The sequence below is a fragment of the Hemitrygon akajei genome, chromosome 31 (assembly GCF_048418815.1).
Source record: "Hemitrygon akajei chromosome 31, sHemAka1.3, whole genome shotgun sequence".
Taxonomy (NCBI): Eukaryota; Metazoa; Chordata; class Chondrichthyes; order Myliobatiformes; family Dasyatidae; genus Hemitrygon; species Hemitrygon akajei.
In genome coordinates this window covers 4436042-4459537 of record NC_133154.1, presented here as the reverse complement: position 1 = coordinate 4459537, position 23496 = coordinate 4436042, and the positions used below count along the sequence as shown (strand labels likewise).

The window sequence follows — 23496 nt, the reverse complement described above, 5'->3', positions numbered from 1 at the left end:
TCCAGAAGGTGATTATCTATAGTCTAGCTCCGATCTCACGTTATCAGACTCTTGAATGGTCCCCTCTTTAGCCAAGATGAGTTTTCGATCTTCCTATCTACCTTGTCATGAACATTGCACTTCGCTTGTTTAGCCACACTACACTGTAACTGAGACACTAAATTTGCATTGTTTCTTTTAACTACTTCAATATACAGTCGATTCCAGTTAATTGGGCCATCAGTTAATCAGTGTAGCCAATTATTTGGGAAGAACAAACACGGATTGAGAAGATTGCCAACCTCTGCTTTGTTTGTTTGTGACACTATGCTGCAGAATGTTGTCAAACAGGTTCAAACTGACATCAGTTGCACGCACTTATGTAGCCATTAGATGCTACACCGTGCTTAGAACTACAGCTTCTCAATAGCATCAGTTGCGTGTGCTTATGCTCAACAAACAGTGATTTTTGTCACTGATAGCTGGCAAGGAATAAACAGTAAGAGAATTTAGTCCTGACGAAGGGTCTCGGCCCGAAACGTCGACAGCGCTTCTCCCTATAGATGCTGCCTGGCCTGCTGTGTTCCACCAGCATTTTGTGTTGTTGTTGTTGTTAAGAGAATTTAGAACTGTTTTGCTCACTGCAGTTTCAAGCATTGAGAATTGGAGATGCCAGAAATGGCCGGGAGTGAAAATGAAACTATTTCACTACTTCAACAAGTTAGGATCTACAAAGAATTTGAAGGTACCGATAATCATCTGGAATGTTACAATGAAAATGGAGATTTGGAGGATGCATTGTGTGCAGAAAGCCCATTATCCGCACTAGGTGCCTGATCTTGTTTATTTACAGTCAAAGGAACACGGCAGCATACACAGAATAAATTCCTCTGTCAATAACTATTTGCAACTACAGTTTTATAGTACTAAGGTAATATTATTAGTGTTCTTATTTATTTCATTTTCATACATAATTTGTCACTGCCTTTTTAAAAAAAAACCTTTTTAACTATTTCTAAGAAACTTCAGCTAATTGGAACAGCGGCTTAATTCAGCCAATATGTTCCAATTAACCGGAATCCAATTCACTTGTGTATGGCATGACCTTTAGACAGAGTGCTGGACTATAATGTGTCCAGCATTATACCCTCCCCTCTCACTGGTGAGCCCTCCCTCTCTCACTGGGGATAAACTTATGGGTTTATGGGTTTATCCCTCCCCTCTATCAGTACTATCAACAGGAGATGGTGTCTCAAGGTAGTAATATCCATCATTAAAAATTCTCACCATCCGGGCCACGCCATCTTCTCGTAGTTACCATCAGGCAGAGGGGGTACAGAGACCTGTGGACTCTTCTACAGATGGGGCAAAAAGCACCCTATGGGGCAGCAGTGAGCCAGTGAGGGACCTCTGCTGATATCCCAGGGGGCTTGTTCCCAGTGCATGGCTTCAAAGTCCTCAATACCATCCCGAATGGTCTTTGTCCTTTGAGCAGTCACAGGCCAGGGACGTGGAGGCATGGCTGCTAGCGTGCCTATGAATCTCTTCCGTCCGTCTCCCAGACAGATGGAAGAGGCTTCCTATGACAGATCTTGGAATAGAATATCTATTATAGGAGTCTAGTGTCAGTCATGATAATAATCTGACTGTTCAAAAGAGCTGAATGCCATTAGGGACCTCGACATGCAGAAGTCAAATTTATTGTCATTTAACTACATCCACGCATGTAAAGCATACAACCATATAATGTATATAGAAACAAAACAACATTTCTCACTCTTGTGGATATCTTTCAAGTGTTTTAAAAAAAATTATTTTATCTAATTAGTGATACAACACACAGCAAGTCTTTCCGTCCCTTCGAGTCGTGCTGCCTCACCAACCCCCACCCCCAATTAACTCCAATCTAATCACAGGTCAATATTACAATAACCCATTAACCTACCCGCTGGGTCTTTGGGCTGTGGGAGGTAACCAGAGCACCCGGCGGAAACCCGCGCATTCCACAGGGAGAACACAGACTCATTGCAGAGGACGCTGGAATCGAACTCTGACACCCTGGGCTGTCATAGCGCTGTGCTAAACGCTACGCTACCATGGCGCACACGCCCGTTTTAACGTCCCTGTCAGAAGCAGTTTAAAGCACATGGCAGGGGTGTGGGGCGCAAGGGCGATGTGTATGTGGGGGCGATGTAAGTGTGACCGTCTTTGGGAAGTCCCTCCTGCCTGCCACAGGTGGAAAGTCACCTCCTTAACCATCCTTCCCACCCCTACTAGCTGAAGTCACTGGTGGAACCACCATTTGATTTCTGTCCTTCTAGGTGTTCTTCAACTCCGAAGGAAATGCGTTGTGCCACCACAGAAGCAAAAAACTAAAGTTTTTGGCAGGGGCGGAGAAAAATCAAGGGACATGCAGGTTCGGGAACAGTTACTACTCCCCAACTGTCAGGCTCTTGAACAAAAGGGGATAACCACACTCATTTGCCCATCCATTGAGATGTTCCCACAACCAATGATCTCACTTTAAGGAATCCATCTGATCTCAAAAGTTATTGCAATTTGTTTATATTTGCATTTGGACAGTTTGTTGTCTCCTGCACGCTGGTTGATCTTTCACTGATCCTGTTATAGTCACTATTCTATAGATTTGCTGAGTTTGCCCACAGGAAAATTAATCTCAGGGTTGTATATGTTGATATATATATATACTTTGATAATAAAATTTACTTTGAACTTTGTACTTTGAATAGTTTTGAAATGAAACATCGCCCAGGAAATGCATGCAGAGTGATGGGGGAAGGGCGAGTTTGTACAGACGCAGACAGCAAGGTCAGCACATTCAAAATAGAAAGTAGGTTTATAATCAAAGTATGCATGCAGTGTACAACCCAGAGATTCGTCTTCCCAGACAGTATCCCATAAAACATCAAACCCCTCCCGTGCCCAAAAATCAAACTGTCCACTCTGCAACAAAGCAAGAATGAGAGAAAATATAAAAACTGAAAATCAAGAGTCCAGTCAAACTGACGTCCTACATGAGGCAGAGAGAGACAGAGAGACAGAGCCTCTGGAGCAGCGTGCAAGACGGTGAGAGAGAATGTCACACAGACACCTTCCTCCATATTAACTGTAAATTGTCACTGGGGCATAGCTGAAAGGTAGAGGTTTGGAGGGTTGGGGGAAATGGAGGGGAGAAAATGCACACTTGATGTCTTTGTGAGCTTAAGGCCCCACTTTTGTGTTGCTGTCAGCAGCAGTCAAAGCCAGGGGCGCCGAGTTGTTTGGGAACAGGAACAGAGTTTTGGAGAACAACACTGAGTGACCTCGAATGGCCCGCCCTTCTTCCCCTCGATGACAGCCTCTGATTTTGCAGAAGCCTGTCCAGAGTAAAAGTAAAACAGGCCGGCACACATCCATACTCGGGGGTCTGAGAACAGGGAGGATGCAGAGTCCACGGGACTTTGGGGACCTCCTGGGACGGGTGGGCACTGCAGGGGCCAGAGAATGGCTGTGGTTTGATTTGACATCCGAACTGAGAATGATGCACCCATGTTAACATTTATATTATTCAGAAATACAGCACGGAACAGACCAATCCGACCCAGCTACAAACCGATTAACTCCAGCTTAACCACAGGACAATTTACAATGACCAATTAACCTACTAACCAGTATGTCTTTGGACTGAGGCACGAAACCAGCGCACCAGGAGAAAACCCGCGTATTCCACAGGAGTGGGCGTACGTACTCCTTACAGGGAACGTCGGAATTGAAATCCAAACTCCGACACCCCTCCCCACCCCCGGCTATAATAGCGTTGCGTGAACTGCCTCGTACCAGAGGTGCCCTTATTATAAATCTTTCTTTTAAAATAAAAATGCGACTCAGGCAGTTTACAAACAAGTCTGAATGCATTTCTGTTCCTTCTGAAAGGGGAAGCAAGAATGTAAACCTTCGTAATCAGTGAAAGTCAAACAATAGAACTCCAGTAGCCACAGAGACTGGCAGAGACGGTGTGGGGGGGGGGGGGGGGAACTATGTTCAACTCTGCAGATCAGGGGGCATTTATGGAAGGGAAAACAAATGTGACATTTCAAGCCGAAACCCCATCGGGACCAAAGGGTCTCAGCCCGAAACATTTACTGTTTATTCCCCTCCATAGATGCTGCCTGAGCTGCTGAGTTTCTTCAGCATTTTGTGTGCGTTGCTCTGGATTTCCAGCATCTGTAGAATCTGTGTTTGTCATCAAATCAATTGGGGGGCTTCAGACTCCCAAGATGTGGATCTGCGAACACTGGCTCACAGGTAAAAAAAGTCTTGGTTCTGGAGTTCTAAACATCAAAACCCTCCTTGCTCCGTATTCCCTTCCCATCCATTACCTCATCACAGTGTCCCTCCAACTCGAGTCGCCACCCGCGAAGATCGAGAGGGGCACAAATTCGACTGGGCATCAGTGAACGTTGTGGCACAAGCGGACACACAGCATGCAAGGGAATTCCCCGAAGCGCGGTTTTCCCTGAACAATTCTGTAAACAGACCTGTAGACCTCGATCCTAAGTGGGCAAAATTCCTGACCACAATGCCACACAGCCAATCAGCAGCGAGCTCTCGTCCCTACATCCCGACAACCGATCAGCTGACCAATACTTGTATAAAGGCCAAGCATTCAGAGGACGTGCCACAAATTAACAGCGCACCGATGATGTCTCCTCACACGGTGACAAGACGTTTGCAAATGGATTGCCAAGATTGGAGAACAACTCAACCCAGTCACTCCAGATTAAAGATCGATTAGCTTTATCAAAACGTAGTGATGGGCATCGCTTGAGCCAATGGCCAACACAAAACTAGGACATGCTGCGGGCAGCTTGCAAGAGTCACCACGCTTCCGATGCCAGCATAGCACGCCCACACCTCACTAATCCTAACCTGTGTCTTTGAAATATGGGAGGAAACCCGAATACCCACAGGAAATCTGTGCAGACACAGGGAGAAGGTATAAGCTCCAAGCTGCTTACAGACCGCGGCGAGAACTGAACTACAATCTTCTGTTATAAAGTGGTTCTACTAACCATTACACTACTATGCCAACATTTAATCACTTCACCAGCAGTGGGGTAGTGGCATCAGCGCCAGACTATAGAGCGAAGGTTCCCGAGTTCAAATCCAGCCAGCTCCAAAAAACCTGGAGAGGGATGGGCTCCGCCAGGTTTCAGATGCCCAAAACACGCCGTACGATGAGCAATCGCCAAAAAGATCAGTGCAAAAAGCTTGTCATGACGGTGCCCCGACAACTCCACCGGGAGTTAAGGGCGCGCGCACACATAGTGGGGCTCTGCTTTAAGCTGCCTATGGACCCAAAGCTCAGGACTGTCTGTCCGAATCTCTCCTCCCTCATGATTCTCATTAAATCCTCTCCCTTTGACCACTTTTTTGCCTACCTGTTTCCAAATATCTGCTCAAAGTGTTTGGTCAAATTTTAGATTGTTGGTCGCTCCAGTGAAGAACCTTGGGATCAAGAGTAAAGGTCAGGCCACTCCTGTGGGAAGAGAAACAAGAGTTGATGTTGAAGCAAGGTAAAATTGTCTGGTTTTCACTCCACAGATGCTGACCGACATGCCGAGCGTCGCACACAAAATGGCGGAGGAGCTCAGAAGGCCAGGCAGCATCCGTGGAAAAGAGTGAGTAGTCGACATTTCAGGCCGAGACCCTTCACCAGGTGTTCTGTTCACTATTCCCCCCCCCCCCCTCAGACGCCGCCTGGCCTGCTGAGTTCCTCCAGCATTTTGAGAGTGCGTTGCTTGGATCTCCAGCACCAACAGAGCTTCTCGTTTTGTGCTGCTGAGTGGTGCCACCATTTTGTGCTTTCATTCTAGATTTCCTGCGCCTGCAGACTTCCACCCTCACGCCTCGCATTGTCAACGGCAGTGGATTCCGATTAAGTGGGACCTGTACATTTTGGCCCAATTAAGCAGCTTCCCCAATTAGCCGAAGTTGCATGGAAATGGTTAATAGAATAAAAAGGACAAACCGAGTACCAAATCGTGTTTGATGTTGTGGTATTCTACGATCACAAACCACTCTTGCCTATAAGAGACACTAGCACCAACAGCTAAAAGATGCTTGCAGTCTCAAAATTGGTATGGGGAAATAGAGATTTAACTTCAGGAGTCACACCTCCAACTCCAGCCTTCTCCACTCTGGGGTTCCAATTCCAATTCAATAACTTGGACCTTTTTCTTCCAGGACTGAGAGAATCTAAAGAGGTCGGTTTAACCAAGAGTCACGCAAGAAAATAAAAACACAAACAACGAGAGATTCTGCACATGCTGGAAATCCAGAGTAACACACACACACACACACACAAAACGCTGGAGGAACTCAGCAGGTTGGACAGCATCCATGGAAAGGAAGGGGAAATATGCCAGAATAAAAAGGTGGGGGAAGGGGAAGGAGTCTGGCCATTCTCCTCTGACCTCTCTCATTAACAAGGCGTGTCTGCCCACAGAACTGCTGCTCACTCGATGTCTTTGAGCACTAGAGACTGATGTGCATGATAATCCCAGATCAGTAGTTTTTGAGATACTCAAACCACCCCATCTGGCACCAACAATCATTCCATGGTCAAAGTAACAATTCTTCCTCATTCTGATGTTTGGTCTGAACAACTGTACCTCTTGACCACGCCTTCATGCTTTTATGCATGGAGTTGCTGCCACATGATTGGCTGATTAGATATTTGCATTAACGAGTGGGTGCACCTAATAGAGTGGCCATGGGGGTGCTCCTTCACAGAGGTAGACATTTCTTAAATGTAAACCAAAGTCATTCATTTCTTCAGTTCCCTCAATTACAAACCTCAGGAGCTAAATTTAACATCACTATGGCAACTATTCCCAATAATGACACCTTTTAAAAATCATTTCAGTTAACTAACCGTAATTATCACTTTTGCCCATGAATGGCTGCAACTGTCCTGCATGACATACTACAAAATGCAACGCCAACCTTAGAACAGGGAAGTAACAACTGAGGCACGCAAGCCTCCAGATCCAACAAGGTTGTGGTCTTCTTGGAAGAGGGAAGTTAACACTATTACCTATTATAAAGGCTACTAACTTGCCATTCTGTCCTTAACAACCACCTTATTTACTTACAGGTGCAATGCAGAATAGGCCCTTACAACCCTTTGAGCCGCACTGCCCAGTGAACCTCCAATTTAATCTTAACCTAATCACAGGACAATTTACGATGACAAATGAACTTAACTGGTATGTCAAGCAGAAAGAGACACCAGCAGAGATGAGGGCAGAGCAGTAATTTCTGGGAACAATTTGGAAGGTGCAGCACTGAAGTAGTATTCTGAAGGCAGCATGATGCAAATGAGACTGACGAGAAGTCAAAGCCAACGTGGTGCATAGTTCCCCGAAGGTGGAATCTCATGCGGATAGGATGGTGCAGAAAGCTTTCGGTATGCTGGCCTTTATAAATCAGAGCATTGAGTATAGGAGTTGGGATGTAATGTTAACATTGTACAAGGCATTGGTAAGGCCGAATTTGGAGTATTGTGTACAGTTCTGGTCACCGAATTATAGGAAAGATGTCAACAAAATAGAGTACAGAGGAGATTTACTAGAATGTTACCTGGGTTTCAGCACCTAAGTTACAGGGAAAGGTTGAACAAGTTAGGTCTTTATTCTTTGGAGCATAGAAGGTTGAGGGGGGACTTGATAGAGGTATTTAAAATGATGAGGGGGATAGATAGAGTTGATGTGGTTAGGCTTTTTCCATTGAGAGTAGGGGAGATTCAAACAAGAGGACATGAGTTGAGAGTTAGGGGGCAAAAGTTTAAGGGTAACATGAGGGGGAATTTCTTTACTCAGAGAGTGGTAGCTGTGTGGAACGAGCTTCCAGTAGAAGTGGTAGAGGCAGGTTCGGTATTGTCATTTAAAGCAAAATTGGATAGGTATATGGACAGGAAAGGAGTGGAGGGTTATGGGCTGAGTGCAGGTCGGTGGGACTAGGTGAGAATAAGCGTTCGGCATGGACTAGAAGGGCCGAGATGGCCTGTTTCCGTGCTGTAATTGTTATATGGGAACAAAGAGGGCATATAATAGAGAAAAAAAAACTAGTGGGAAGTTCGAGGATTGTAAAGCTTTTAAAAACAGAAAGCAACTACAAAAGTCACAAAGAGGGAAAAGATGGAATACGAAGGCAAGCTAGCCAAAAATATTAGAGAGGATACCAAAAGTTTCTTCAGATATTTAAAGAGTAAAGGAGAGGCGAGAGTAGATACTGGACCACTCGAAAATGATGCTGCAGAGCGAGTAATGGGGGACAACAAAATGGCAGATGAAGTGAATAAGTATTTTGCATCAGAATTCACTGTAGATGACACTAGCGATGTGCCAGAAGTTCAAAAGCATCAGGTGGTAAAAGTGAGCAAAGTTGCCATTGTAAGGACAAGGTGCTTGGTAAACTGAAAGGTCTGGAAGTAGATAAGTCACTTGAACCAGATTGCCCACACCCCAGGGTTCTGAGAGAGGCGGCTGAAGAGATTGTGGAGGCGTTGGTAACGATCTTTCAAGGATCAATGGATCCTGGCATGGTTCCGGAGAACTGGAAAATTTAAAATGTCACTCCACTCTACAAGGGAGAGAGGCAGAAGGAAGGAAATTGTAGGCCAGTTAGTCTGACTTCAGTAGTCGGGAAGATGTAGGGAGTCGATTGTTAAGAATGTGGTTTTGAGTACTTGGAGGCACATGGTAAAGTTGGCCAAGGTCAGCATGGGTTTCCTCAATTTTGCCTGACAAAGCTGTTGGAAGTAGCACAGACAAAGGAGAATTGGTATAAGCAACGGGGTAATGCTGAGGCTTTATCAGGCACTGATAAGGCCTCACTTGGAAGATTGTGAGTAGTTTTGGGCCCAGTATCTAAGAAAGGTTGTGCTGACATTGAAGAGAGTTCAAAGGAGGTTCACCAAATGATTCCAGGAATGAAAGGGTTACCAGATGAGGACATATTGCTGGCTCTGGGCCTGTACTCACTGGAATTAGAAGAATGAGCAGGGTGGAATGGGGGGGGGGGGGGGGGTGGTGGCAGATTTCATTGAAGCCTATCAAATGTTGTAAGTCCTCAATAGAGTGGATGTTTTCTGTGGTGGGGCGTCTAGGACCAGAGGGCACAGCCTCAGAATAAAGGAACGCCCATTTAGAAAGGAGAGGAGCAGGAATTTCTTTAGCCAAGGAGTGGTGAACCTGTGGATTTTGTTGCCACAGGTGGCCGTGGAGGCCAAGTCATTCAGTACATTTAAGGCAGAGGTTGATAAGATTCTCATCAGAGCATGAAGGGATACGGGGAGGAGGCAGGAGAATGGGGCTGAGAGGGAAAACGAATCAGTCATGATGAAATGGCGGAGCAGACTCGATGGGCCAAATGGTCCGATTCTGCCTCTGTATCTTGTGGTCTTTGGAACGTGGAGGACCTGGAAGAAACCCACACATTCTACAGGGAGGACATACAAAACCAGGACTGAACTCTGTACTCCAATGCCCCGATCTGTAATAGTGTCATGTTACCATGACGCCCATTACACATTGCTTCCAGTGCAGGTCCCAACTCAGTAAGTTTATGATGTAACTCCATCTCAAGTTTCCCCCCTCTTCATTCCGAAGTATACATTTTAAAATTCTCTGTATAAAACACAGAACATTCAAGATATTTTTGTATTATTTCTTCATTTAACATGAACACATCTAGTTTTGATCCATTTATTAAAAAAAATGGAAAGTTCATGAGGTTATCAAGTAAATTTTAACCCGATTTGTGTGTAGAATGTCTCTCTCTCTCCAGCTCTTCCACCATGTGCCTATCACTTGTCATCTTGCTTTCCTACCACCTTTTTATTCTGGCTTCTTCCCTCTTCCCCTTCCAGTCCTGGAGGAGGACTGGGAAGAGTCGAATGAAGAAGAGCACTCAATGTAGGATGGTGCACTCGATAGGCTGGCACAGGCTCAGTAGGCCTGAAGGACTGCTCCCTTTCTGTAATGAGGGACATGCATAGAACACTACAGCATAGTACAGGGCTTTCAACCCACGGCGTTTAACGGTTCAATGGCTCCATTTAATATCAGAGAATATATATAGTATAGAACCTGAAATTCTTACTCCCTGCAGACATCCTCAAAAAGAGAAAACCTCCAAATGATGAATGACAAAAAAAAAATCAGAAGAGCCCCAAAGCCTCCTGCCTCCCTCCCACCCGATCTGACCTTCAACCTCCTCCAAGATCAATCTAGCCCTTCCCTCGTACATAGCCCTCCATTTTTCTATCATCCACAAGAGACTGAGTGCCCCTCATGTGTCTAACTGTGTTGCTGCCACAAAACAACAAGTTTCACTTCAAAAACACCAGAGATTCGGCAGGTGGGTGCTGGAAATCCAGAGCAATATACACACACAAAATGCTGGAGGAACTCAGCAGGTCAGGCAGCATCTATGGAGAGGAATAAAGTCGATGTTTCAGGCAGAGGCATTTCTTCAGGACTTCACAGAAATTTCACTTCATAATCGGTTAGTGATAATAAACACAATGAAATAATCTGAATCTGACTCTGAAACATAAGATCATATGACACAGGATCAAAGTTAGGCCATTCAGCCCACTGAGTCTGTTCTGCCATTCCATCATGGCTGATCTCGGATCCCACTCAATCCCATACATCTGCCTTTTCGCCATATCCTTTGATGCCTTGACCGATCGGAAACGATCAACTTCCGCCTTAAGTATACCCACCACAGTCTGGCAGAGCATTCCTCAGACACACCACTCTTTGGCTAAAAAAAACTCTTTACCTCTGTTCTAAAAGGTTGCCCCTCAGTTTTGAGGCTGTGCCCCCTAGATCTGGATACCCCCACCATAGGGAACATCCTCTCCACAGCCACCCTATCTAGTCCGTTCAACACTCGGTGGGCTTCATTGATCCCCATGGATTCTTCTAAATTCCAGAGAGTACAGGCCCAAAGCTGCCAACTGCTCCTCGTATGTTAACCCCTTCATTCCCAGAACCATCCTTGTGAACTTTCTCTGGACTCTGTCCAATGAGGACACATCCTTTCTGAGATGTGGAGAGTTGACAATACTCCGTGCGGCCCGACTAGTGTCTTATAAAGGTTCAGCATTATCTCCTTGCTTTTGTATTCGATTCCCCTTGAAATAAATGCCAACACTGCATTTGCCTTCTTTACAACAGACTCAACCTGTAAACTAAGCTTTTGGGAAACTTGCACGAGGACTCCCAAGTCCCTCTGCACCTCCGATGTTTGAACCTTCTCCCCGTTTAGATAATAGTCCGAACTATTGTTCCTTTCACCAAAATGCATCATCATACATTTCCCAACATATGATAATACAGAAAAAAATCTGTATTACTATATGTACATTAAATAGTTAATTTAAAATTAGTGCAAAATAGAAATAAGTAGTGAGGTAGTGTTCATGGGTTCAATGTCCATTTAGAAATCGGTTGGTAGTGGGAAAGAAGCTGTTCCTGAATCAACGCGCGTGTTCCTTTTCTATGCCCCACACCCCTAGGAAATGTTTGATTAATGTTCGCACCCCTTACAAAAGTAATAACACATTTGAAGATGAAGTCTAATTTCTAATTTTTGAACCACAAATTGAACCACACAATACTGCGGGCGAACAAATTGAACTTAAAAATATAAGCTTTTAACTCAGTACATAAAATGCAAATATAAACTGAGCAATTAGATTTGAATTTATTCAGAAAAAATTGTAAACAGTTAAAATCAATCCCAATTGTGAACATAAAATTCAATGACTTCTTTGCTCCTGCTTCTCATTCATGATTTTGTCAAAATGGGGAACTTCCTTGCTGACTGTGATCCGCAGGTCTGCCTGTGGATTCAGGCGATTTCTAGATTTTGTCTTGACAAAAGAGAACTGAATCCAGATTCACGCAAGTATGTTGTTGCAAATGGAATGAGGACACGGAGTGCTTTTCCACCAAGTCTTGGGAACCTATCCAGTGCTGCACACCAAAACTCCTCCAAAGTCTTGCTTTCAAATTGCATTTCAAGAGCTCGATTTGTCCACAAATCAATAAGATCTTCCTTCAGCTCATCATCTGACATTTTCTCCAAATTGTAGGAATATGGATTCATGATCCATTCTCCTGAAATCTTCAGGTCTCCAGCAGCAAAATATCCATCAAACAATTCTGACAGCATTTCCAAATGAGCCACAATTTCTTCACGCACAACAGGAGTTATGGATCCAGCATCATCAACCATCTCTTCTAGTGAAGGAAAATTTGAGAGACTGCCTCTTTCCATCCTTCGACGCCAAAGACGTAACTTTTCTTTGAAGGCATTCAACTTTTCACAAGCCTTCAATATGTTTATCCCTTTCCTCGAAAAGAAACACTCAGGTCATTCATACGAGTGAAAATGTCAGCTAAGTAAGCCAGCATTTGGGCGAATTCCTGTGATTCCATTGCCCCATCCAGATCACATTCACGCTCCCCCAGTAAAACTTTGATTTCTTCCCGCAGTTCAAATAAGCGGGTTAAAGCTTGTCCTCGTGACAACCAACGGACTTCTGTGTGGAAAAGCAAAACTGAATGCTCACTTCTCAGATCCTCACAAAATGATTTGAAGATGCGATGGTTCAAAGCACGCCCCCGATCCAGTTGATGATCTTCACACAAGTATCAACGACTTTCTTCAAATTTGGAGGCAATGTTTTTGATGCCAAAGCATGCCGATGAAGAAAACAATGGGTAACTTGCAAGTCTGGAATCTCCTTTTTCACCAATGCAGAAAAGCCAGTTTTCTTTCCAAGCATTGCAGGTGCCCTGTCAGTGAACACAGAACCAATGACTTTGATATCTAAATCATGTTTGGCAAAGACGTCTTTCACCAGCTGCATCACATCCTTTGCAGTTGTGTTTGTTTACAGATCTTTACAAAACAGGAAATCTTCCTTCACAGCACCATCATTGACGTACCTCACTAATGTGATGAGTTGACTACAACTGGAGACATCAGTTGACTCATCCAACTGAATAGAGATTTTAAGAGGACTTGCTCTGACATCTGAGATGATTGGTCCAAAATATCTTCACTCAAATCACCGATTCGGTTGTGAATGACATTTGATAGGGGCACCTGTTCAAATTTTTTTCTTGCTTCTTTGCCCAGGATAATTGTTGCCATATCCAGTGCACATGGCTTGATGAGATCTTCTGCAATTGTATGGGGCTTCTTGGATTTGGCCACTTTATATGCCACTTGGTATGAAGTAAGTAGTAGTGATTTTTCAACAGAAACAAAACCTAATTTTGGATGAGTTCCTTGTGAATCAAAACGAGCTCTTTTGATTTTCAATGACCCAGCATCATGTCCTTCAACATCAGCTCCTCCATGCTTGTTCTTGAAGTGCTCTTGAAGCTTGGATGGCTTCAGATTTGAGTTGGAAAACACAACACTACAAAGAATGCACTGGGGTTTTTGCAAGCCATCATTTCCTGTTGTGCATGTGAAACCAAAGTACACATGGTCATCATTCCATTTCCTTCTTTTTAACATGATAAATGGTTAATGAAGGGAAAAATATGAGCTAATATGAGAAAAACTATCTGACCAAGTCAGGGATGACCGCTTTACTCAACCAGACACGCCTATAGCAAAGTATCGTGAGAAATACGCTTTCAAATATTATATTACGATATTATCTGCGGTTAAGTCAAGATAAATCGTCAGGTGGAAATGCTACGGGGACGTGACGTGAATTATTAGGCTACTCTCTATTGAATTTACACACCTATTTCCGATGATTACCAGAGATATGAACTCCCATCACACGATTCAAAATCCTCGGTGCTAACCATGATACCTCCTCAACGAACACAATTCAAAATGATCAACAATTCAAGAAAACACCTTTTAAGCAAAAAACCTTTGAAATTCAAAAACTTCTTTAATGCATTGAGACAAATACGAATGAATGACATCAGCTGCTTTTATCAAAATGTAGCTTTTTAAAATTTTTATAATTGAATAATTTACCTACTGTCTGCGGGTTTGGTTTTAACGCGAAGTCGTAACTTGATGGTTGATTTGGGATATATAAAGACTTTGGCATTATGAGACGATTTTTAACTCTGAGATGTAACCTTCTAGCTAACACCGATGAGACTCCTCGACTCTGAGGTGTAACTTCCCAGGCAACACTGATGAGAATCCTCAACGCTGACTCGGGCAGCGGGAGACTGGAGTGAGTTTACATCTCTCTCGACTCGGGCAGTGGGAGATTGGAGCGTGCGTGGGACAAACGTTACTACCACTTCTCAAGGCACACTGGCAGCTGGCTGAGTGATGACTCGTGACTCGCCACTCAAGCACACAAGCCACTCTTTGTCGCACCCCCTGAAATTCCATCTCGCACCCCCTGGGGGTGTGGGCACCCCAGGTTGGGAACCCCTGCTTTAGGCTCTTTCACCTCCTATCTGACGGCAACAATGAGAAGAGGGCATGTCCTGGGTGGTGGAGGTCCTTAATGATGGTCGAGGCACAGAAGTAGTCATGGTCTTCCACTGCACCAAGGAAGATCCCAGTTTGTGATGACTACTCGTACCACAGGACCCGGACTTCCAAGGTCAAGAGAGTTGAACTGTCCCAGTGCAATGGGTTTTCCCACTTTAAAAATTCTCCCGCGCAGGTCTCCTGACATTGTTGGATATGACGGAGAACCAGCCGTAATGACGTAACTTTATTACGTTCATGCCCAAGTCAACAATACTCATAGGAATCTCAGAACTTCGAACCAGCTTTCACATTGTAACACCCTCCCTCCAGGCATCCAGCTCAGAACTTGCTCAACAAGGTGAATCAGCCTCGTAGAAACTACTTACTGCTCAACATGGCAAAGCTCCTAGAAACCTATCTGCAAGTTTTCGGGGATTCCCCAACGGGCTGGCATCTGACTCACTCATCACGGGACAGACAGCTGGACCCACGGGTAGCTTTCTGGCTGCACCCGTGCTGCAGAGCGTCTTGCTGCCTTTAAACTCACCCAGTCTATCAGGGAACTCTACTACAGGTGCACGACCGCGCAGTAACCGCAATGCTCCCGCGCACATAGGCTTCGTTGCTGCGCAGCTGGGATTGGACGCAGCTAGAAAAGGTTTATGAAAGGCGAAAAGATCTTTGTTGTACTCTATTCATTATACCCTTCAATTGATAGATAAATTGAAAAGTTTTTTCAGTTATCATTCTAAATATTCAAAGTACGGATATTAAAAAGACATTTAAAGTGCTGCGCAGTTTTCAGGCCATGTAAAAATTTCCTGCTTAGTTGTTGCAGGCATTCCCTGGGTTACCCACACCTGACCTTCTATACACCCTGATCGAACAAGCATCTGGGCAGGATGGGAGCGAATCTGCCGGCTTCTGCCGGGTGGGAAATGAGGCATTTCCGCGTGCCTCCTCTCTGCAAGCTCCCTCCGAGCTGCAGCAAGCGGAGTGGAGCCCAGCAGAGCTGGAGTGCTGAGCAGATTCACTCACTGGGTCGGCGGCCGCTCTTCCCGTGACCTTGCACTATTCTGATTCACTCCAGTTACTAACTTCCTCCGAGACTGGGACCCTGCAATAACCTGGGGAACACCGCTACCAAGTAACATGTATAACAGAAGTACTGTGTTTGGGCAACATTCAACAGTCTGGAACGTCTGCTCGACTGTCACCAAAGTCTCATGGTTGCCGGACTATCCGTGTTCTACTTTAACTCGCGAAACAAAAGATTTGGCAGACACCATTATTTTTCCTCAAGCCTCGTGCATTTTCGTCCACGGCAGCACAACCCTGTTCCAGAAGGGGAAGGAAAGTCTCAGTGCATGAAGCTTCTCTCCTTAACGGCAGAAGCGCATCATGGCAGAGAGGTCATCAAGAACCCTCTCCACCCCCCCCCCACCACCACCCAGGTCAGGCTCTCTTCTCACTGCTGCCATGCGGAAGGAGGTACAGGAACCTCAGTTCCCACACCACCAGCTTCAGGAACAGTAATTACCCTTTAACCATCAGACTTCCGAACCACTGCGTATAATTTCACTCACCTCAACACAACCTATGGACTCACTTTCAAGGACTCTACAACTCACGTTCTTGGTATTACTTATTAATTATTATTATTTTTTGAATTTGCAGTTTGTCAATAAAATGACAAGCACATTGGTTGCTACTGATAGTGCAGCTTTCTGTTGGTTTTTTTGTATTTCTTTGCTCCACTATGAATGCCTGCAAGGAAGTGAATCCCAGAGTAGTAGCTGGTGACATATACGCACTTCGATGACTTTACTTTGAACTTTGAAACTATGATGTCTTGAGCTTTCCGAGCCACACCCATGAGCTGCACGGACTGTGAGAATCCCCAGCGCTCCAATAAAGGAACATCACGGCCCTCACTGGGAACTAGATCTGCTCCGCACAAATCTGGAGAGGGAGAATCTAGGAGCAGAGGGCACAGCCTCAGAGTACAACAGAGATGAGGAGGAATTTCTTCAACCCAAGGATGGTAAACCTGTGGAATTTATTACCACAAACAGCTGTGCCAGCCGAGTCAGCGAGTTTATTTCAAGCAGGGGTTGCTAGGTTATTGATTAATCAGGCTGCCAAAGGTTACAGAAAGCAGGAGAATGGGGTTGAGAGGGATGATAAATCAGCCATGATGGAATGGCGGAGCAGACTCGATGGACCACATGGGCTAATTCTGTTCCTGTGGCTATGCTGACCATCCACGAGTCCTCCATTTGTCTCACTTTATTCTTCTTAGATTCCCATTAACCCCTCCAGAGTTAAACTAGTGTTTATCTTCTTGCTGCCTAGTGGCAGGGAGGGAAGCAATGAAAGTCCTCCATCTCTGGTGGTGTTCAGTGGTTTTCCTTTCAGATTTCTGTCAGTCACACGGGTCCCAGGTGGAGATTCAGGAATACCGTCGCACTCAGCTGTAGAAGGATTCTTCATTGCTGCTTCTGTAACAGATTTTTTTGTCCAGCCCCGAGCTGAACCCCCCCCCCCCCCAACATGGAGGACTATTCTTAGTCTGGCCTCTCCCCTTTGACCTGTTTGGCATGGGTGACCCTACCAAGAGCCAAAGCATAAAGCCCTGACTCCAGCCAACATAGCTCTCTGGGTCGTTGAGGCACGCAAGCCTCCAAACCCTACGACAAGTTTGTCTCCCTAGTTCTGATGAAGCACACTTAAACATTAAATTTTTCTCTCTCCAGTCACCGTCTAATCGGAGACCTTCCAGGACTTGGTTTTTGTTTTACAGTTTTCCATTTCCATTACTTTGTGCTGTCTCTACACTGTTGACTATACTCATACTTCGGCCCAACTTGTTCTGCTGATCAAGATGGCATCTAAGCTCGACCCATATCCCTCCATTCCTATTCACATACCTGTCCAGAGGGGTGTATAGGATGTCACGGGAGGGGCGACACCCCTGGTAAAAGGGTTTGTCGTGCCCATTCCAGGGCAGCTCACTCACCTTTGGTCCCCACCGGACACTCAGCTCTCGCTTGCATCTCCAAGTAGCTCTTTGCAAGTGATGGTGGTCACACCTATTAACCAGATGAGGGCATCCGGCAGCATTATACCCCAGTGAATTAGGGCCATGCTTGTCCCAGCACGCGACGTCAGCTCTGGGGGGACTGGGCAGACGAGTTCCAAAGGCCAGGAAGGCGGTTCTACAGCGCTCCATGGGGAGTGGAGGGCACGACAAGGCACAGAAGACGTCGTGGTCATCCACCGCAAACAAGGATGACCCAAGTTTGTGACGCTTGTTTGTACCACTAGACCCGGACTTCTGAGGTCGAGAGGGGTGGGAACTGCTCCAGTGCAAGGGCTTTTCCACTTTAAAAACTCTCCCGCACAGGTTTCCTGTCATTGTCGGACACAATGGACAACCACCACCTCGATGTACGATGTCTATTAAACGTTGTTACTGTAAGTGCTTAAACCACAACCACATGCACTGGCAGCCTGTTCCAGGTGTCCACCATCCTCTGCATGAAGATTCCCCTTTTAAATCTTTCCCCGTCACCTTAAACCTACACCCTCCTCTACAGAAGACAGAACCACCTTCAAGTGGAGTTGAACACCTCCACTCAATCTGCCAAAAGCGGGACTTTATGGTGGCCAAATATTTTATTACAATTCCTGTTCCGACATGTCAGTCAACGGCCTCCTCTTGTGTAAAGATGAGGCCACCCTCAGGGTAGAGGACCAACACCTTGGATTCTGTTAATGTAGCCTCCAACATGATGCCATGAATATTGACCACCTCCTTGTCAAAACAATTTGCCTCCCCTTCTCTATTCCCCATTCTGGCCTTTTACCCATCCTCACCTGGCTATCAGTTCCCCTTGGGTCCTCTCCTCCTTTCCTCTCTCCTCTATCAGATTTCCCTTCTCCAGTCCTTGACCTTTCCCATCCACCCAGCTTCATCTATCACTTTCTAGCTGTCCTCCCTCCCCTCACCAACTTTTATATTCCTCCCTCTTCCTTTCCAGCCCTCAAGAAGTATCTCGGCCCAAAACGTCACCTGTTTATTCATTTCCACGGCTGCTGCCTGACCTGCAGAGTTCCTCCAGCATTGTGTGTGTGTACCTCTAGTTACTGTTTCACTCTCTCTGGAGGGAAAGACTGTACGCTCATCTTATCTACATCCCTCATGATTTAAAAAAACTGCTATAGACACACCTCATGATAATATGCTCAACGCTACTCCTCAATCTCCTACACTCCAAGGAATAAAGTCCCAGCCTGCTCTAGTTCTCAGACCCTCGAGCCCTGGCAACATTCTAGTTAAATCTTCTTGGTGAACCTTGCACTTTGGCCAGAAGACACAGGAGAAAATTAGGCCATTTGGCCCATCAAATCTACTCTACTTGATTATGACTGATTTATTTACCCTCTCAACCCCATTCGTCTATGATGTGCTTACTAATTAAGAACCGATCAACTGCTGCTTTAAATATACCCAATGACTTGGCCTCCACAGCTTCACTACCCTCTGGCTAAAGAAATTCCTCCTCATCTCTGTTCTAAAGGGACGTCCTTCTATTCTGAGGCTGTCCCCTCTGGTCCTAGACTCTCCCACTATAGGAAACATCCTTCACATCCACTCTATCCAGGCCTTTCAAAATTTGACGGGCTTCCATGAGATCCCCACCATTCCTCTAAACTCCAGTGAGTACAGACTCAAAGACTCCCAATACATTAACCCCTTCATTGCCAGGAAAATTCTTGTAACCCTCCTCTGATCTTCTCCAATGCCAGAACATAATTGCCCAGATACATTTTATGTATTGTTTTGAGATACAGAACGGTAACATGGCCTCCTGGCCCAACAAGTCTATTCCACCCAGTTATATCCACATGACCAATTAACCTACTAATCTGTACTTCATTAGAATATGAAGGAATCTGGAGAACCTGGCAGAAAGCCAGGGAGAACGTACAAACTCCTTACAGACTGCAGCAGGAATTGAACCGGGGACACGGGCGCTGTACAGTGTTACACTAACCGCTATGCTACCATGCCACCCCTGACTTTTAGGAAAAGGTTGTTAAGATTAAGTTTTAAGGGGGCAGTTTTTAAAATCATGAGGGATGTAGTTAAGATGAACGTACAGTCTTTCCCTCCAGAGAAAGTGAAAGAGTAACTAGATTAAGATTAAGACTTAAGAGTAGGGAAATGAGGGGAGATTTGATAGAGGTATACAAAATTATCAGGGGGTATAGACAGGGTGAAAGCTTGTTTGCTTTTTCCACTGAGGTTGGGCGAGACTAGATTTAGGGTGAAATGTGAAGTATTTAAGGGAAATTCGATGGGTAAATTCATTCAGAGGGTGGTGTGAGTGTGGAACGAGCTGAGGCCCAAAACCGTGGTCCAGTTGTGGTCTAACCAATGCCTTCTCATCAACTCTGCAGCCTCCGAGCAAACAAGGTCTGCTAACCAATTACTCTAGTCAGGGGATGCACATGTCCAACACGTAATTCTTGAAACTTTCTAGGAGTTCTGGGTTAAGACACGTCTTCGGTATTTGGTGCAATCTCTTCGCTCATCCATGGTTTCACCACACGATTGGACTTGTCAACCTGCAGCACGTCGAGGTGGCTACCCCTGCAGCAGCCTCCCAGAGTCACACTCCATTACGGGAATCCACCCCCAAAATCCCGATTATGTGCATCTCAGATCAGCCTCCGAGGACCCCTTGGGGCAACATCTGACCGACTTGAGAGATCGCACTACCAACAACAGCTAGATCACCTTCATCTTTTTATGTACAGTTAGAGTCACAACGCACTGCAGCACTAAACCAGGCCCTTCAGTCCATCTAGTTCCTGATGGGCTTCCTCTGCCTAGTATTAGCTACCTACAGGTGGACCATAGCCCTTCCCTCCCCTCTCATCCTTGTACCTATCCAAACTTCTCTTCAATTGTTACAATTGACCTCACCTCTACCACTTCTGCTGGCAGCTTGTTAGACACCCCGAGTTAAGATACCCCTCAGATGTACCTTAAAATTTCACCTTTCACCCTTCAACCTAGTCTCACAAACCTGCAAGCATTCACCCTGCCTATACCTCTCAAGTATTGTATTCCTCTATAAAATCCCCCCTCATTCTCTTGTGCTACAGTGAGAGATGTCCCAACCTATTCAATGTTTCCCTATAACTCGGGTCAAGCCCCAGCAACGTCCTTGTAAGTTTTCTCCGAACCCTTTCAAATACCTTTCCTGTAGGTAGGTGACCAGAACTGTACACAGTACCCCAAATTCAACTTCACCAAAACATCGCAATTCCTGCGCTGCTGCATGATACCCTCCAAAGCCCCCCCTTCTTGCAGGCCAACCATCACTCTAAGCAAGAAACTATGTTTTAAAACAGCCTGAAAACCGCGTGGTACCTGAACGAAACATTGTACAAAATAAAATCCCAGCTGCGCGGCAACAAAGGCCACGTGCGCGGGAGCATTTCGGTCACTCGCGGCGGCGCACCCCTACAGCTTTACAATGGACAGCATTCCATCACGGTCGGTAGTATGGGGGTGGGGCTACTGCTCAGGATAGAAATGAACTGCAGTGAGTTTGTAAACTCATTCAGCCCCATCATGGGCTCCAGCCTCCATCGTAGCCAGGGCACCTTTAAGGAGGGGCACCTCAGGAAGGTGGCATTCCACATTACGGACCTCCACCCTCACCCAGGACATGCCCTCTTCTCATTGTAACCATCAGGAAGGAGGTACAGAAGCCTGATGGCACACACTCAGCGATTCAGGAACAGCCTCTTCCCCTCTGCCATCTGATTCCTGAATGGACATTGAACCCATGAATATAACCCAACTACTTATTTGTTTTTGCACTAAATTTTAGTTAAACTATTAATATACTCCTACATGTCAGTTTCTTTTTCTCTATTATGTATTGCACTGCTCCCACAAAAGTATGCTGGTGATATTAAATGTGAATCGGAGCTCTGACTGTTGTGTAGCTCACCGAGCCGTCCTGTACACCCACTACCCACCATCATTACTGATTGCCAAACAGAACAGTGCCCCAGACAGCACCATTATCATGCTGTCCCTGCCAAGGTAATGGGGGGGGGGGGGGGAGAGAAAGGTTATGTGGGTTGATAAGACCATGGAGACGAGGGCACCCAAAGGCGGGGGGGGGGGGGGGGAGGTGGAAGACCAGGGCACCCAAAGGCTGGGGGGGGGGGGGGGTGGAAGACCAGGGCACCCAAAGGCTGGGGGGGGGGGGTGGGTGGAAGACCAGGGCACCCAAAGGCTGGGGGGGGGGTGGGTGGAAGACCAGGGCACCCAAAGGCTGGGGGGGGGGTGGGTGGAAGACCAGGGCACCCAAAGGCTGGGGGGGGGGTGGGTGGAAGACCAGGGCACCCAAAGGCTGGGGGGGGGGGGGAGGAAGACCAGGGCACCCAAAGGCGGGGGGGGGGGGGGAGGAAGACCAGGGCACCCAAAGGCTGGGGGGGGGGGGAGGAAGACCAGGGCACCCAAAGGCGGGGGGGGGGGGGAGAGGAAGACCAGGGCACCCAAAGGCTGGGGGGGGGGTGGAAGACCAGGGCACCCAAAGGCTGGGGGGGGGGGGGGAGGAAGACCAGGGCACCCAAAGGCGGGGGGGGGGGGGAGAGGAAGACCAGGGCACCCAAAGGCTGGGGGGGGGGGTGGAAGACCAGGGCACCCAAAGGCTGGGGAGGGGGGGTGGAAGACCAGGGCACCCAAAGGCGGGGGGGGGGTGTGGAAGACCAGGGCACCCAAAGGCGGGGGGGGGGGAGGAAGGTGAGAGGCAAAAGATGGAGAGCGCGAATGTGGGGCGGTGAGAAAGAGGGGTTAGGAGGCAGCCGAAACTTCTTTTGAGCGGTACAGAAAGACAAAGTGGGATCGCTGCCGGTCCGGTCCGGTCCGGCCCGGCCCGGCCCCTCACGGAACTCACCCGAGCGTCCGGAGCGGAGAGTCCAGCGGCGACCGAAACTCGCCGCAAACTTGTTACAATGACACGGGCGAGCGCGCATGCGCCGCAGCCAGGACTCGCCTCCTCACTTCCTAATTGTGAAGGGGGTGAAACTTGCCGGTTGATGTCCTCCGAGCGAAATAAACAAACTCCAAGAATCCGGCCAGGCTCACGACCCCAACCTGGTTTGAACGTGTTATCCCGGTGTTTAGAACAGCGCGTATTGCTGAGCTACGAACCCAAATAGATCCCAGTGGGCAACTCCGTCTTCACTTTTTTTTAAAAAAGTAAGCACAATTAAAACGCTGGCAGAGATAGCGTTACCAATTAAGCAAGAGAGTTGGAAAAAGCTAACGAAAGCTAGGAAGGGAAGCTGCCGTATTTACCTGCCCGGGTTTCTGTGAAACTCCACACCCAAACACCATGGTCGATACTGAGTCGATCAGCTACAGGACCTCCCCCTACGAACAGTGCCCACATCCTGTAAATGGGCCGAAATAAAATAAATAGAAATTTCCTCTCCAGGAAGAAGAGAAAACCCCTAAATGCAGCTGGCGGAAGAAGAAGAAAAAAAAAACCAGTGTTGGAATTTCCATTGCGCCCTGTACAATGCCCTAACCTCACTCATCCTGTGCAGAGGGACAGAAAAACACTCTTCAGCCACTGGACTGACTGACACCCATTTACACTACTACCTGCACTTTACCTCTGTTGCCTAGACGCCGCCTGAGTGTTGTGTGCGTTGCGGTGCATTTCCAGCATCGGCAGCTTGTTTGTCATTTACTGCTCTTCCTACCGCTTTTTCCACTAATTATCGTCTAGCTTTTAAAATATCTTTCGTTTGTGCGTGCGGACACTCGCGAGTCTACGAGCACTCAGTGGCCACTTTATTAGGTACACCTGTACGCCGGCTCCTTAATGCAAATATCTAATCAGCCAATCACGTGGCAGCGACTCGGTG

General features: G+C 46.6%; 1 protein-coding gene across 2 annotated transcripts in view; it reads right to left on the bottom strand.

The window, feature by feature from the left end:
- Positions 1-23024, bottom strand: part of LOC140719426 (uncharacterized) — a 40675-nt gene extending 17651 nt beyond the window's left edge. The window contains exons 1-2 of one of the 2 annotated variants that reach the window (XM_073034082.1): positions 22518-22574; positions 5421-5518 (exon numbers count right to left, since the gene is read on the bottom strand). Coding sequence is in view for 1 of the 2 variants with exons in the window: in XM_073034081.1 (XP_072890182.1) it covers positions 22922-22960 (39 nt within the window). In the remaining variant the exon portion in view is untranslated. Of the gene's footprint in view, positions 1-5420; positions 5519-22517; positions 22575-22921 lie in introns of those variants that run through there. The other variant, XM_073034081.1, reaches the window with a different exon arrangement.
- Positions 23025-23496: the final 472 nt, after the last annotated feature.